This window comes from Meles meles, chromosome 19, assembly GCF_922984935.1.
Source record: "Meles meles chromosome 19, mMelMel3.1 paternal haplotype, whole genome shotgun sequence".
Classification (NCBI taxonomy): domain Eukaryota; kingdom Metazoa; phylum Chordata; class Mammalia; order Carnivora; family Mustelidae; genus Meles; species Meles meles.
The window spans coordinates 25,757,786-25,773,719 of NC_060084.1; the positions used below are offsets into that span (position 1 = coordinate 25,757,786).

At 51.9% G+C, this 15,934-nt stretch overlaps 1 protein-coding gene across 3 annotated transcripts; it reads left to right on the plus strand.

Annotated features, from left to right (window-relative positions):
* The first annotated feature begins 2,819 nt into the window (after window positions 1-2,819).
* On the plus strand, window positions 2,820-14,730 carry SLC38A7 (solute carrier family 38 member 7). Of its 3 annotated transcripts, none has more exons than XM_045989256.1 (12): window positions 2,820-2,857; window positions 3,454-3,592; window positions 4,888-5,309; window positions 5,987-6,185; window positions 6,422-6,566; window positions 7,552-7,650; window positions 8,274-8,331; window positions 8,551-8,665; window positions 10,009-10,156; window positions 10,535-10,734; window positions 11,438-11,492; window positions 12,779-14,730. In XM_045989256.1, the coding sequence occupies exons 3-12, from the start codon at window positions 5,040-5,042 to the stop codon at window positions 12,879-12,881; spliced, it is 1,392 nt and encodes a 463-aa protein (XP_045845212.1). In that variant the 5' UTR covers window positions 2,820-2,857; window positions 3,454-3,592; window positions 4,888-5,039; the 3' UTR covers window positions 12,882-14,730. The 3 variants fall into 3 exon arrangements, with proteins under 3 accessions (XP_045845212.1, XP_045845213.1, XP_045845211.1); XM_045989257.1 differs by having other exon boundaries at window positions 2,833-2,853; XM_045989255.1 differs by lacking the exon at window positions 2,820-2,857 and having other exon boundaries at window positions 2,878-3,592.
* Window positions 14,731-15,934: the final 1,204 nt, after the last annotated feature.

Below are 15,934 nucleotides of genomic sequence, written 5' to 3' on the forward strand. Positions count from 1 at the left end.
TTTCTGTTCTTACCTTTGGGCATTCTGACTCAGTATTTCTGAAATAAGGCTTGGGAATCTACTTTTTTAAAATAAGAGAAAGAAAACTTCCCAGGTGATTCATATATAGCTGACCCATGGGCAGCCATTAGACACCATTAGACGAGACTGCTTCAGGCTTGCATCTAAACCAAAGCCCAGCTCATTCATACTCCTTGAAGAAAACAATTTTTTAAGATTTTATTTATTCATCAGACAGCATGCACACACAAGCAGGGGGGAGTTGCATCTCTGGATGCAGACTCGATCCCAGGAACCTGGGATCATGACCTGAGCGGAAGGCAGGCTCTTTTTCTTTTTTTTTTTTTTAAAGATTTTATTTTATTTATTTGACAGAGAGAGATCACAAGTAGGCAGAGAGGCAGGCAGAGAGAGAGGAGGAAGCAGGCTCCCTGTGGAGCAGAGAGCCCGACGCGGGGCTCGATCTCAGGACCCTGAGATCATGACCTGAGCTGAAGGCAGCGGCTTAATCCACTGAGCCACCCAGGCGCCCCTGAAGGCAGGCTCTTAACTGACTGAGCCACCCAGGAGTCCCACCTTGAAAAGAATTTTTAAAACTCTTTCCTTACTCCTAGGCTTGGGAATTTGGTGGGATTTTTTTTTTTCGGTTTTTGGGTTTTTTCCCCCAAATTACTAGTTTACTGTTTTTAAAAGATTTTATTTGTCAGAGAGATAACAAGCAGAGGAGCAGCTGGCAGAGAGAGAAGCAGACTCCCCGCTGAACAAGGAGCAAGATGCAAGACTCAGATCCCAGGACCCTGTGATCATGACCAGAGCCAAAGGCAGAGAGACTTAACCAACTGAGCCACCCAGGCGTCCCACTAGTTTACTCTTACAACCAGTAACTAAAAGACCAACTTTTTCAAAACAACAATCTTATTTTTTTTAAATACTACTTAAATACTATTTTTTAAATAATACTTCAATTTACATATCTGATAAGGGACTTGTATCCAGAATATATAAAGAACCAGTACAAATCAATAATCAAAAGACAACTCGATTAATGGCTGGAAAAGGGGTCTGAATAGATAATTCTCCAGAGAAGACATACTGATAGCCAATAAGCTGCTAACGCAGGGAAGTACAAATCAAGAACTCAATGAGAATCTGTTCATACCCACTAGGATGAGTATAAGCATAAAGAGAACATAATGAGGGTTATCAAGACTATAGAGAAATTGGGAACTCACATACTGCTCCTAGGAATGTAAAAGGGAGCAACAGTTTTGGAAAACAGTCTGGCAATTCCTCAAAAGTTTTAACAGTTACCATTTGACCCAGCAATTCTACTCCTATGTAAATACTGAAGATAAATGAAAACATGCATCCATACAAAACCTGCATATGAGTGTTTGTCGCACTGTTATTCACAAGAGCCAGAAACTGAAAACAACACAAATGTCCAGTCAACTGGTCAAAGAGTAAACAAAATGGGGAATAGCTCAACAATAGACTATTAACCAGCAATAAAAAAGGATGAAGTACTAATACATGCTCCAGCATGGAGGAACCTTGAAAACAGCAGGAGGCAAATATTCTAGGTAACGAAAAGGTCACGTATATCAGTCTGAGGTGCATGTTCTTGTGACACAAAGTCACATATGACTGTTTTTATGAAATGTCAAGAATGGCCAACTCCACAGAAGCAGAGTAGATTAGCAGTTTCCAGGGGCTTAGAGGCAGGAGGAGTGGAGAGTGACTACTCATAGTGACTGAGTTTTAGGAAGAGTGATAGCGGTGTTGTGAAATTAGGTAGGTTGCAAAACTCTGAATATACTAAAAACCACTGTAGTAGACACTTTAAAAGGTTGAATTTGGGGGCTCCTGGGTGGCTGAGTCCATTAAGCATCCAACTCTTGATTTTGGCTCAGGTCATGATCCTAGGGTCTTAAGATCAAGCCCCACATGGAGCTCGTCCACACCTCTCCCCCTGCTCACTCTGTGTGTGTCTTTCTCTAAAACAAATCTTTTTTTTTTTAATTTTGTTTAGGATTTTACTTACTTATTTATTATTTATTAGAGAGAGCAAGTGGAAGGAAGGGCAGAGGTAGAAGCAGTCTAACTATGGAGCAGGGAGACTGATGCAGAACTCCATCCCAGGACCCTGGGATCAGCAGAAGGCTGACAAGCCACTGAGCCACCAAGCATCCCAATAAATCTTTTTTTAAAAAATAAAAAGGGTGAAATGTATGGTAAAGTGCCTCAAGTCCAATAGTTACTTATGTTTCAAAAATTTGCAAATAGCTCAGATATCCTGCAAATGATTAGTTACACAAACTGGTATATACACACCGTGGAATGTTCCTCAGTAATAAAACAGGTTGATATACAACAACTTGGATGGATCTCTGGGGGATTATGCTGAATACAGAAAGCCAATCCTGAGTACAGACTGTTTCGTTCCATTTATATAACTTTTTTATTTCTTAGATTTTTATTTATTTATTTATTTGGGAGAGAGAGAGAGAGAGAAAGCTCAAGAAGGGAAGGGGCAGAAGGAGAGGAAGAAGCAGACTCCCCACTGAGCAAAGAACCTGACGCGGGGCCCCTAGACTCATGACCTGAGCCAAAAGCAGACGCTTAAACAGCGGAGCCACCCAGGATTAAAACTAACAGAATCAGCATGGTGAGCTGGGCCCGGAGGGGACCTCAGGTCATTACTGTGGGGTTGAGGATTCATGCAGCTGGCGCCATCCAAGACTAAAGCCGGCGGAAAACTACAACTCCCAGCGTCTCCCTCGCCGCTGGATCTCGGGCGGTCATATGACCATGGCTCACGTGTCCCTGCTGCCGGCTCGGGCGTGAAGCACTGTAGGTAGGCGGCAGGAGGTAGAGGGTGTAGAGGGTGGAAGCGTTAAGTCCCGGACCTGGGGTCCCCGCTGCGGCAGTGTCCTGCCCACTCCCTGCAGGGCTCTGAAACCCGAAGTCCTGGGTCCCCCGCCCGCCCTCCGTTGGGCTGGGTTTGCCGCGCGGTAATCCCGGTCTGTCTCCACCTGGTGCTAGGCCGGGATCCGATACGGGAGCGCCTCCCTGTCCTCCCTCACAGCAGCCCCTTCGCCTTGCTTGGTGCCTGAGGCGAGCCCCGGGTGCGCCCTGGCCCACTTCCCAGTGCAGCCCACCCTGCGTGTTTCTGGGATCCAGCCACAGGCTGGACTGGGCGCCCACTCCCATTGGAATGTGAGGGGGCCCAAGGCAGTGGTTACAACTCTGGCTTGAGCCTGTGGACATCAGGCTTGTAGTTCTGACTCTGGCAACTACCGGCTGTGACATTACTCTAGCCTTTTCCTTCCCCGGGCCTGATCCCCTCACTGGTGTGGTGCTCCGATCTGTGAGTTAGCGTCACAGCTGCTCAGTTCCCTTTCCTCTGCTGACCAGCACAGAAACAACTCAAACTCTTCTTCCTGCTGACAGCAGATTTTAGGTGAAGTTTTGAGAAAGAAGAAATTGGGGCCAGAGGGAAATGAGGAAAATCAGATCCCAGATCTTTGGAGAGAAAGAGCTGTAAGGAGCAACACACCCTCCACCATAGACCATCAGGTGGAACTAGCAGGTAAGCTGGGGGTTGTGGAGCTGAGGCCTTTTGGGGGAAGGAGAGCTGAGAAATCGTGGACCAGTGCAGAGACCTCTGTGTCTGAGATGCAAGGAGGGTGGATGAGGAGGTCTCACGGCTCTCTCTCTCGAGCTGTGCTGGAAAGCTGGGAGCCCCAAACTCTACCTCCACTACCCACAGCTTTGATTTTTGGCTGAGTTACTGGTTGGGTAACGGGTCCCAATAAGAGGAAGCCCTGTGGCATCTGACTGATCTTTCTGGACTTGGAGCTGGCAGAGAGAGATTTCCTCTGGAGCTGGGTTCCTTGGTTGCATGCTTGGTGATGGTTGTCTGAGAGCACCCACATTCTTCCTTTAACCTCTCAGGAGTGTACGATTCCCATTTTTGTTCAGCCATCACCAGGAGGAGAAATGAAAAACATCTGACGATCTAGGGGCGCTCATTAGCCATTCTAAACCCCCCCACCATGTACTGAGGGCATCAGAGGAATGCCTCTGATGGGCAGTGGTTAGGTCAGTCACTTGGGAGAAGAACAAGAATTAGCCTTGAATTTTGAAGGGCTTTGGAAGCTACGCAGAATTTAGACTCTGGTCCAGACGGAGGTGTATGGGACTGTAATACACGTAAATACTGACAGTTCTAGGTGAGGGCTATTCTTGCAACCCTGTGGGGTAGAAACAGGCTGATAGAGACCCAAATCCTGTTCTCCCTCTTGCTAATATGTGACCCTGGGTCAGTGATATGATCTCTCTCAACCTTATGACCTCTACAGTAAGAATTGAATGAGATAAGATATGTCCAGGGCACCTGGGTGGCTCAGTGGGTTAAAGCCTCTGCCTTCGGCTCAGATCATGATCCCGAGGTCCTGGGATCAAGCCCCGCATTGGGCTCTCTGCTCAGCGGGGAGCCTGGTTCTGCCTGCTTCTCTGCCTACTTGTGATCTTTGTCCGTCAAATAAATAAATAAAAATCTTTAAAAATTTTTTTTAGAAAAGAGAGGTAAGACATGTCTGTAATACTCCTGCCCAGTGTGTAGCCTCTCTGTAGTGCTGATATGTTAGTATGCCTCTGTTTTATGTTTATCTCTTAGTGACCCTAAGGGTCTGTAAGCCTGAAGCAAGCAGGATTTGCATGGGATATATTTCTGTCTCTGCCACCCTACACTCTGGCTCCCAGCGAGGTGTTCTGCACAGAGGCACACCTGGGTTTGAATCTCAGCCATCTGACCTTCAGAATGTCGTTTCAGCTTTCTGTGCCCTTCTCAGGATAATAGTAGTACCTCTCTCTCCCATCTAGGTTGAGAAGAGCTGGGGCTCACAGGCCACCTGTGATAATAGTCCCAAACAGGCTGGTGCCGCCCTCCAGCTGAAGGTGTTCCCTCAGCTGCCCCAGGGATGTGATTGTGAGGCCAAATCTGCAGACCCCGCGGGAAGCAGGCTCCCGGGGCCATGGCCCAGGTCAGCATCAACAGTGACCTCGGCGAGTGGGGCTCGAGCATGGACTCTGGGGAGCGGGCCCGTCTGCTGCAGAGTCCCTGTGTGGACACAGCCCCCAAGAGTGAAGGGGAGGCCTCTCCTGAGGGTCTTGGCAGAGGCACCACTTCCACACTTGGGGCCATCTTCATCGTCGTCAACGCCTGCCTAGGTGCAGGGCTGCTCAACTTCCCGGCCGCCTTCAGCACGGCAGGGGGGGTGGCAGCTGGTGTCGCGCTGCAGATGGTGAGTGCGCTCGCTAGTCCAGTGGAAATGCAGTTCAGGGGCTGGGGCAAGGCTCTTGACTTCATTCAGAAGGGGGGTTTTGCATTTGAGATAGTGATAGGTGACACCTGCCACCTCTGTCCCCACCCGCACCCTTGGCAGACAGTACTAATCAATTCCAGCATTCTTTCCTCTGAGCCCAGAGGAAAGTGCTTCAGAGCGCTTCCCAGCAGTCAGGGAAGTTTGGACATCAGCTGCATATTGAATAATTGTGTAGTTTATGTCTTAAAAGTGGGCCCTTATCTTTTAGAACTACATGCTGAATTATTTATTGGTGAAATAATTTGGTAGCCTATATTTCCCTCCAAATAATCCAGAGTGGGAGGGGGCACAGCGGAAACAAGATGGGCCATGAACTGGTTATTTTTGAAGCCGAGTGGCAGGTAAATGGGGGTTCAGGATACCATCCTGCCTACTCTTGTGTACTTTTGAAATTTTCCACAAAACTATTTCTGTTGTGAGAGAAAACCTCAATTCGGCAGCCTCCAACCATCTGGTAAAGTTGCTGGCAAGATTAGACTCATTTAGCAAACCGGCTTAGGGCATTGGCCTAGTCAACGCTGTGCAAGCCTGGGCTGCCAGGCTTTGGCGTTTGCTGCCAGGCTTCCACACAGCCTCTGGCTCTGTCCTGCCTGCAGGGCATGCTGGTCTTCATCATCAGCGGCCTCGTCATCCTGGCCTACTGCTCCCAGGCCAGCAACGAGAGGACCTACCAGGAGGTGGTGTGGGCCGTGTGTGGCAAGCTGATGGGAGTGCTCTGCGAGGTGACCATTGCCATCTACACCTTTGGCACCTGCATCGCCTTCCTCATCATCATTGGGGACCAACAAGACAAGAGTGAGGCACCCCCTCGGGACCTACTTCATCCCTCCCCCTCAGCGCTGGTGCTCCCGGGGGGAGGGGACAGGCACAAACACCTGCCCAGGGCCTGGCCTGGGTCCGGCATTCTTCTGCGAATCCTCCCTCCTGGCTGCTGAGCCCATTACACTGATGGAGGTCCTGAGGCTCACCGGAGGGGAAGGCCACAGCCTGCAGGAGCCCGGAGTGACATTCCCTCCTTCTTTCCTGTGCAGTTATAGCTGTGATGGCAAAGGAGCCTGAGGGGGCCGGTGGCAGCCCCTGGTACACAGACCGAAAGTTCACCATCAGCCTCACGGCCTTTCTCTTCATCCTGCCCCTTTCCATCCCCAGAGAGATCGGCTTCCAGAAATATGCCAGGTTCGGAGGCCCCACCCCAGCCCAGGCCAGACGGAAGCTCCTGTCACAGGCAGCTAGAGACCCAGGCACTGCTGGAGAAGCCCTCTCCTTCTGGGGCAGCAAGAGTGGGCAAGGCAGGGTGGAGCAGGGCTTGCAAGGCTTCTGGCCTAAGGTTTCCTTTTGTGTCAGCCACAAGGAAGACAGTGGCCCTTTGCATCAGTGAGAGACTCTGCTCCAAATGTCCTTGTCAAAGAAGGGACAGATGATAATCAGGAGTGTGAAGGCAGCTTCCTGGCAGGGCTGTGGTTTTCCCAGGGAGAGTGGATTTTTGATCATTTGATATTGTCAAGCCTGGCCTGGTGTTCCATGCAGCTTGGTATGAGGGGAGAGGACTGGCTTCCTGGCTCAAGGTCTGAAAAGCTGTGTGATTCTGAGCTGTTTCCTGCAATCTATATTTGACAGGGTCACACTCAGCTATCTCCGGGGTCCCCTTTCATGTTGACATCCCAGCCCTTTTCCCTCCAGCACCTCCTAGTTCTCAAGGGCCCTACTCGCAGCTGTCACCAAGCGGGGCTGCACTAATGGAAGTAACAGATGGGCTTTGAGGCCCAGACCTCTGAGCCATGGAGCTGAACCAGTGCATTTCCTCATGGTTAGAAATGTCAGTCTGGCCCCCTCTTGGGGACCAGCTCCCTCTGAGCTGTGACCAGTTTCTCTAAAACTTCTTCTTTTTTTTTTTTTTTTTTTAAGTTTGTTTATTTCTAAACCCAACATGGGGCTTGGACTCATGACCCCAGGATCAAAAGTCTTATGCTCTTCTGACTGAGCCAGCCAGGCACCCCTCTAAAACTTATTTCTTGTGCATTATTTTTAATCTTTGTTTGGAATAGTCCCCCAGTTCACTCAGTAGACACTGTGGTCACTAGAGCTGAGGGTGGATACTCCCTGGGGTGAAATGAGAGAGGGAAGCTGGGGAAGAGGAAATTCAGTCCATTCTTTCTGGCAGCTTCTTGAGCGTCGTGGGCACCTGGTACGTCACTGCCATCATTATCATCAAATATATCTGGCCAGATAAAGAGATGACTCCAGGAGACATCCTGACCAGGTGGGTACGAACCCCCGGGGGAAGCCACCACTTGGGCCCCAGGAGGTGCTGGGCCACATAGGTGCTCTTCTCAAGGCTCATTGGCTCACCATAGCTTGACTCATCAGTCATTGTAGGAAGGAGGCGGGAGGTCCTTATCTCTTTTTATTGGAGGGAAGAGTGAGGACCAGGGACGGGGAGACTTTGCCACCAATGTCCAACAGATGAGCCGTCATGAGACAAGACCTCTGGTTACAGAGACTACCACAGTGGACTTGCACATTTTTGCAATTTGTGCTCGTCTAATTTCTTTATCTTCTGTATGTGGAGAAACCGGTTTTGTCATTTAAGACAAAAAAAAAAGTTTCCTGTTTTTGAAAAAAGAAAGAAAAGAAAGCAAAAGCCCCAGTACAGGAGCCATAAATTCAGGATTTGGGTCTCTGCAGGGTCTTCCACAGCCCCAGTTTGCTGACCTGTGAAACGGAGATGTGTCCTCTCCCTGTTTCCAGACTTAGGGGAGTTGAATGTGTAGAATAGTGGTGGGGGAGGGTCATGGTGGCCTGAGTGAAGCAGAAGGACATGGGGGTGATCGGTGGCTCTGCGTGGGGTGCACATGCAGCAGATTCTTGTGTCTTTGTCCACAGGCCAGCTTCCTGGGTGGCCGTGTTCAATGCTATGCCCACCATCTGCTTCGGATTTCAGGTGCCGGTTGCAAGGATCCTGTCACCCTCTCAGCTCGCTCCCCACCCCGGGCTGGAACCCACATTACAGGGAAGATGGGTACATTCTGGGAGGAAAGACAAAAGTCAGGGCCCTGGGGGTTGTCCTTTGTCCCCGTGGCTTTTGTCCCCCAACGTACCTCCCTCTGGAAACCAGGGAAGGGATCACTTTGCCTCATAACTGTGACCTTCATCCTGACAGTGCCACGTGAGCAGCGTGCCCGTCTTCAACAGCATGCGGCAGCCCAAGGTGAAGACTTGGGGTGGGGTGGTGACAGCCGCCATGGTCATCGCCCTCGCTGTCTACATGGGCACGGGTGAGTGCTCCCCTCCAATGGCTAGACTTGGAGTGCTCCCAGTTTCCCTCTTTGTCTCTGTGTCCTCTGGCCCAGCTCTCCTGGGGGACAGCCCTGCACTTCCAGCATATCAAACACTTCTGTAGGCGTTGGCTTGAACTCGGGCTGCCTTAGGCCTCCTCCCACCCGAATGAGAGAGATGTATTCACGCATTCATTCAGCAGGTCTCAGTAAGTCTCTAGTAAGTGCCAGGAACTGTTCCCAGCATGGGGGATGCTGTGAAGATTGACAGCCATGGTCCTGCTCTCATGGAATTGATGGTCTAGCCAGAGAGAGCCTTATGCAGTAAATCAGGAATCATTAAGACATTCTAGACAGTGGTGAGTGCCACCATGACCGTCAAACAGGGAAGTTGTGAGTGGGACTGGGAGAGGTGGGGATGGCCACCATGGATCACAGAAAGGGGATGGTTCACAGAAGCCTCCTCCCTGAGCGGGTGGCAGCTGGGAAGGCCCCAGTGATGAGGAGCCAGAATCTGAAGGGCTGGGAGAAGAGCATTCCAGAGAAGCCGAAAATGCCAAGCCCCTGAGGCAGGCACAGGAAGGTCTGGAGTGGACAGAGGTGGGGGCAGGCAGGGAGACCAGACAGGGCCTGTTGAGCCTATTGGGCCTGAGGACTGTTGGGAGCCAGAGAGGAAGCATTTCAAGCAGGGGCACATCTTGGCAAAAAATGGCTATGGGTGCCACGCAGGGAATGGTTTGGATGACAGTGCAGGACCAGAAGACAAGGAAGCCCAGGCCCTGTGATTCCTTCCGCAGGTGTTATGGGGCCAGCACTGTTCTACCTCTGAAGACAAAGCCAGGAACAGGAAAGGCAAATAGGCAGAGCCCCTGCCCTCCTGGGGCTCAAGTTCTGGCTGGGGAGACACTTGATGAACAAGTGTTAAAAAAAAGAAAATGCAGAGAGAAAGTAGCAGTCTGAGGAAGATAGAGCAGGGTGACGTGAGTGAGTGGCCAGGGCCGGGGGTCATTGTGGACGGGCTGGTGGGCGCATTCTCTGAGGAACGGACATCTGAGCGGCGACCTGAAGGTGAGGGGAGGGGGGTGTGAAGGACTGGACAGACAGAATGTTCGTACAGAGGCTCTACACGGGAATGTGCTGGGCGAGCTCAAGATGACAAAGGTGGCAGTGGGGATGGCATGGGAGAAGTCAGGGAGGAGGCCTCGGGTCCCAGCCCGACACCGTCTTAGCCTCCAGAGCTGCTCCAGCACCCTCCCCATCTGACGCTGCACCCAGGAGTAAACGGTCCATCCCCTTACCCTCCCAGGATCACCTCTGCCCAGCCCTCTTGTCCCTGTCCTCAGGCATCTGTGGCTTCCTGACCTTTGGAGCTGCCGTGGACCCTGACGTGCTGCTGTCCTATCCTTCCGAGGACATGGCTGTGGCCGTTGCCCGCGCCTTCATCATCCTGAGCGTGCTCACCTCCTACCCCATCCTGCACTTCTGTGGGCGGTGAGCACCCTCCCCACCCCATGGTGGTGCTCCCTCCCTGTCCCCCTCTCCCTTTTTGAAAGCCCTTTGAACATGGTCCTTTGACCTTCTCTGAGTCCTCTAAGAACCTGTAGTCCAGATCTTTCTGAACACCTAGCCTTGTAGGTACCCCAGGAGAATAATAGCATCAGTTCCCAGGGGGCAAAGACATCCCAGGCCGGGCCGGGCACTGAGCGTATCACATCTATCATCCCCTCCCGTCCCCATGGAGTACCGCCAGGCCCACTTCACACAACAGGAAACAGGCACAGAGCTTAGGGCCATATGCCCTGTCTACTGGCTCGGAGGTCTAGCTCCGGGAACTGGAGGGGGGCCTCTGAGCCATGTCCTTACGGGCAGGGCGGTCGTCGAAGGCCTATGGCTGCGCTATCAGGGGATGCCCGTGGAGGAGGACGTGGGGCGTGAGCGGCGGCGGCGCGTGCTGCAGACCCTCGTCTGGTTCCTGCTCACCCTGCTGCTGGCGCTCTTCATCCCTGACATCGGCAAGGTCATCTCGGTCATCGGAGGCCTGGCTGCCTGCTTCATCTTTGTCTTCCCAGGTGGGGACCCCCAGCCCCCTCCCCCCACAACCCTGCCCCCCTCCCCGTCTCCCGGTGGCTGAGCCCCACCCCTCCTGAAAAGAAGGTCCAGATACTTTCTCCACTTTGCTGATGAGGCGATGAGGGGAAGTCAACAGACTCAAGGCTTGAGTAGCAGTTTATTTGACCCAGCCTGCACTCCTAACCTTTCCTTAACGCATCGGTTGCTGCGTGACAATGAGGGGTCGGGCTGGTTCGGCCCGGGATAGCCCAGAGGCTGATGGGGTCTGGTGGCTGCCGCACACTGATGCAGAGGTCGGGAGATGTCAGACACGTGATGTCTGCCGCCAGGTCCCTGGGAAATGGTCCCTTGGGCCCAGCCACGAGTTCTACCTGTACTGACCTTACTCCTCTCTGGGAGACCAACTGGAAAGGCCTTGCCACGTTGCTTGGAGCAGGGGCGGCCACACCTGCTCTGAAGGGCACGGGGAAGGGCCCCGGGTGTGGTGGGGGCTGCTGCCCCTGAGCTCTGCAGCTCGCGTGCAGCCCACGGGGTGCCTGTCAGGTGCCTCAGCTGTGTGGGGAGTGGAGGCGGAGATGGGGTATCGGGAGGAACATACACAGGCCCTTCTCGCCTCACTGTCACCACCTCTTGATAAAGGAGGAGGGTGGGCCCCAGTGAAGAAACCCACCCGAGCTCTGGGGGCCCCCTCTTCTCTTCCAGGACTGTGCCTCATTCAAGCCAAACTGTCTGAGATGGAAGAAGTCAAGCCGGCCAGGTAAAGCAGGGCACCCCTGTGGTCCTGTCAGGGAGGTGCTGGATGAGGGATGGTCCGGCGGGGGCAGGGGGCCGGAAACAGGGATCAAGAGACCTGTGAACTTGAAAGCCATAAGAGTTTTCTAAATCCCTTTTTAAATGGGTGGCACATGTTGGTTGTAACAGCTTGATGCTGCTGGAGGACTTCAGAGAAGAGCGTGGAAGTCTCTCCTGCCCCTGCAGCGCCCTCCCCACCATATCCCTCCTCCTGAGAGAGCGCTGTGTGCGTGAAGCATGCGTGTGTATGCACAAGCATGTGACGCTCTGTGTCTAATTGGGGTTTTCCAAAAATGGCTTCATGCCAGACTTTCCTACCATCTGCAGTTCACTTAACCATGTGTCTTAGAGATCACGGTCAGCACAGGAAGATCCATCCACTTCTTCCCTCTTTTGAGGACTGCAGAGTGTTCTGTTCTGTGAATGCGTGAATACTCTTAGACACGGGCATCTTGGCACACCTGTTTTGAAGATCTTAGTAGGATCAATTCTTAGAAGGGAATTGCTGGATCATGGGATGTGCTCCTTTTGACTTTGGCACATGGGTTCAAATCTCCCTCTAGAAAGGCAGTACCAGTCAGAGTCCTAGCAGCAGAGAGTGAGAGTGCCTCTTCTGCACAGCCCTGCCAGTCTGGTATGGAACAGTCTTTTAAATTTTTGTTAGTCTAATAAATGAAAAGCATGACATTGTTTTAATATCCACGTTTTCTTGAATAGCACAGAGATTGAAAACTGGTTGCAAGCTTTTTAAAAAAAAAATTAATGTGCAAGTAATATTCCTTATAAAAAACTTTAAAAATATAAGTCTAAGGAAGAAAATTAAAATCACTCTGAATCTCGGTACCCTGTTGTACCCTCTTAATGCCCTATTGCTTTCTTTGGTACATTGATTTCCAGATGTCTGCTTTTTTTTTTTTTTTTTTTTTGTAAATGGAATGGGTCACATTCCACATGAACTGCTTTTCCCTGAACATATTTCCATCAGGACACATGCATTCTAATCCTGGTTCTGCCCTTGGCTTGCTGTGACCAGTCCATGAATCCTATTAGGTCTAGGTCTACTGACCCGTAGTCTAGGGATCATATAATCTGGTCCCACATACCTTTGTATGAGAAGTCACTTAGAAGTAGGAAGTGCCTACCCACAGGAGAAGTGGTATAAGTTATTACAATAATTAACTGATAGATATAAAGTCTGCAAAGTCAAGAATGGGTTGACTGACTAGGCCTCTCTCTTCCTCTGCCCTACAGCTGGTGGGCTCTGGTCAGTTATGGTGTCCTCTTAGTCACCCTGGGAGCCTTCATCTTCGGCCAGACCACAGCCAACGCCATCTTCGTGGATCTCTTGGTATAACCACTGCCTCCAGGCAACACATGGCCTTTGCCACTGGACCCAGGAACCCATCTCTTCAAGCTGTGGGGCCACCCTGAGTCCAACATCATTCCCCTTTACTGGTGGGATGACATCTGGACATCCAGGGACAGTTCTGGAGTGAGATCAGGCCTCACACCTCTGGACAGCTCAAACCTGGTTCCCCTCCTGCTTTCCAGTCCCAGCAGTGCGAGGATGGGCAGGGGAAGGTCTTGGGTCACAGAAGAACCTTTCTTGTCCTCCAGATCTCAACTTCTCCATGCCTGAAAAACACAGAAAGAGTGTCAGAACATCTCAGAAAAAAAGAACCCAGTCTGACTTAACTTTGGAGAAAGAATGTGGGCAGAGGGCCACTGCCATCCTCCACAGAGCAGCCTGTCCTGAGCAGGAGCTGCGCTCGTCACCCTGGGACTCCGTGCCTGCCTGTTTGTCAGCTGCTTGGCCCACAGTGGCTTCTCTGGGATCAGGCAACTTCCAAAGGTAGCACAAAAGTCATACAGATGCACAGAGGTAGATAGAGTCATGCCTTGTCCACCCCATCCTGGAGCCTCTTTCCCCAAACCTGAGGGTCCAGGCATCCCTGTCTTCCTCCATTCGCAGACATCATCAAGTCTAATGTTTACAAACGGTGCCAGCCCGGCTCTGAACCAGAGGCCGGGGGCCGTGCCGTGCCACCACGGTGCTGTGAGGACTCCTTGGTTTTTCCTTTGGCAGAACATCTGCTTTTCTCTCTCCGATTCCAGATGGGCCCCTCGTTTCAGAGGCACAGGTTGGGTGATAGAGAAGGCTGGAACCTTCCAAACCCATGCAGGCTGAGCTAGTCAGGGTCCAGGGGAGCCTCTCTGATAGCTTCTCTTTCAGTGACTACTTCGCTTCTGCCTGCTCTCTAGTCACCTCTCCCCTGTCAGACCAGCAGGGTAGCCCTCAGAGAAGAGCAGCTGAGTTGTCACTGGGCAACATTTGAGTATAGTCACGCCAGTGTGGAAGTTTCCCTTCCAGTCCAGATCTGGTCTGCTCCCTCCCGTCATTGTTTCCTCACCCCTTACCCCATTTTTCTAGCTCAGTCTCTCCTCACATAAGCCTGGGGGTAGTAGGCCTCCCTTCTCTTGCCCGCTTCTGCAGCTCCAGAGGTCCACCGGGCCAGCCTCAGCCGCCCGTCAATCACACTGAGGTCACACATGGATTGTGCCCCAGATGGGATGAGGAGGGACACTGTTCTCCTCATCTGCATTCCCATTTTTCCTTCTCCGGCTGTTCACTTCAACCAAACCCAGGCATTGTATCGGGCTTCCTCCACCTGGAACTCAGCATTTCCTCAGCCCCTCCTGCCCCAAACCTCCATAGCACAGGTGAGCGGGACCCCCACCCAGCAGCCCACCACTCAGGGCAGTGAGCTCACAGAAGCAGAGGCAGGCTGGTGGCGAAGTAGGCTTCTGTTCAGTTCCCGGCCTGGATGACCACCTTTCTTCACATTCCCTTACCCCCCTTCACCCACCCTCAGCCCCTCAGGCAAGACCCATGCTGCTGCTTTCTCTCAGCCCCTGCATAGTGCCAGGCCCTTCCAGCGCCCATCCCTGCCAAGGCTAGGAGATCCAGTCAGCAGGGCTGCACAGCCCCCTGAGGGTGGATTTCAGCTAAGGGATAGGGGGATGTAGGGGGAGTCCTTGCACAGATTCAGACCTGTCAGGAGAAGGAGCTGGCATCTGGCCATTTGGCCTAACCTCAGGAGCCCCCTGCCCTGCCCTCCCTGCCAGGGTATTTTACGGTTTCTTTTCTATCATGCACATTCATACCAGGGAAGACGGTTAATAAAAAGAGGCTATGCTGCTGAGCTGTGTGGCCTCCGTCTGGTGCTGGGGACAGAGTCCAGGCCACTGACAGGAGGGAGGTAGGCTGGGTTGGGGGAGGGTAGGCGGGGACTTTTGGCCTTAATCCACTTTGACCCGTCTCAGGTGTGAGTACTGCCATGCTCCCTTCATCGAGATGGGAACATACAAGTGGTTCATGAGGCCTCCCCTTTCTTCCACATCCCACCAGCCCTTCCCTGCCAACCTGGGGATTTGCCTCTGGGCTCCTGTCCCGCTGTCTCTGCCTTGGTTCAAGCCCTCCTTGAATTTTCCCCACACCGAATGGCTTCAGACCGGGCTCTATGCTGCGTGTCTGATTGACCTCACGTTGTGGGATGAGCTTCAAACTCCTGAACAACCACCGTCATCCCTTCAGAGGCATGTGTTGAGCTGGCCCCGGGTTACAGAGCCCAGGCACTCACTGCTCAAGGCTGGCAGGAAGCCACTCTGCAAGACAGCAGCTCCACTCTCGGACAGATGGGTAAGACTGATGCTAAGCACGTGGTCACACAAGTACATACTTGCAATTTATGACATGTGCCAAGAAGAAAATATAGAGAATGTTCTCTTTGGGGGCCTGAAACTTGTCTGGGGGAGTCAGCGAAACCTTCCTGGAGGAAGCGTCATTTGAGCTGGCCCCTGAATGATGAGTAGGAATAAACTAAATGAAAACAGGAAAACCTTTCCAGGCCATGGGAACTGCATGTGCAAAAGCCCTGCTGGGAAGAATCTGGTGTTTGGTACTTGGCATTTAAAGAACTGAAAAGTGGGCATTGTCTACCGGTATTGCCTGGGTGTGGGAGAGCAGCAGGGAGGAGACTGGCCTATAGGGTGACGTCTAACCAGCTCATCTTCCACCGCGCTGCCTTTCCCTCCTGGTGGGAATGGGGACTCTCCAGGAAAATACTTCTGAAGTGGCCTAGTACTTTTGAAAGGCTGGAGGGGTGAGACAGCTTTGGGTCATACTTTACAAGGGACCATGAAGACCAGAGCTTGAGGTTTGGTTTCACGTTCTCTGAGTGAACAGAGAGGACGAGGGTTTTCACCTATGTTAAAGGCAAACAGCCGTGTTCATCCATTCATCATGATCCTCAAGATATTCCCCATCTTGTTCACCATATGTGGAAGTAAGCACTGATCTTAGGTCCCCATTACACTGTAATCTCCATGGGAGCAAGGGCATAGCTC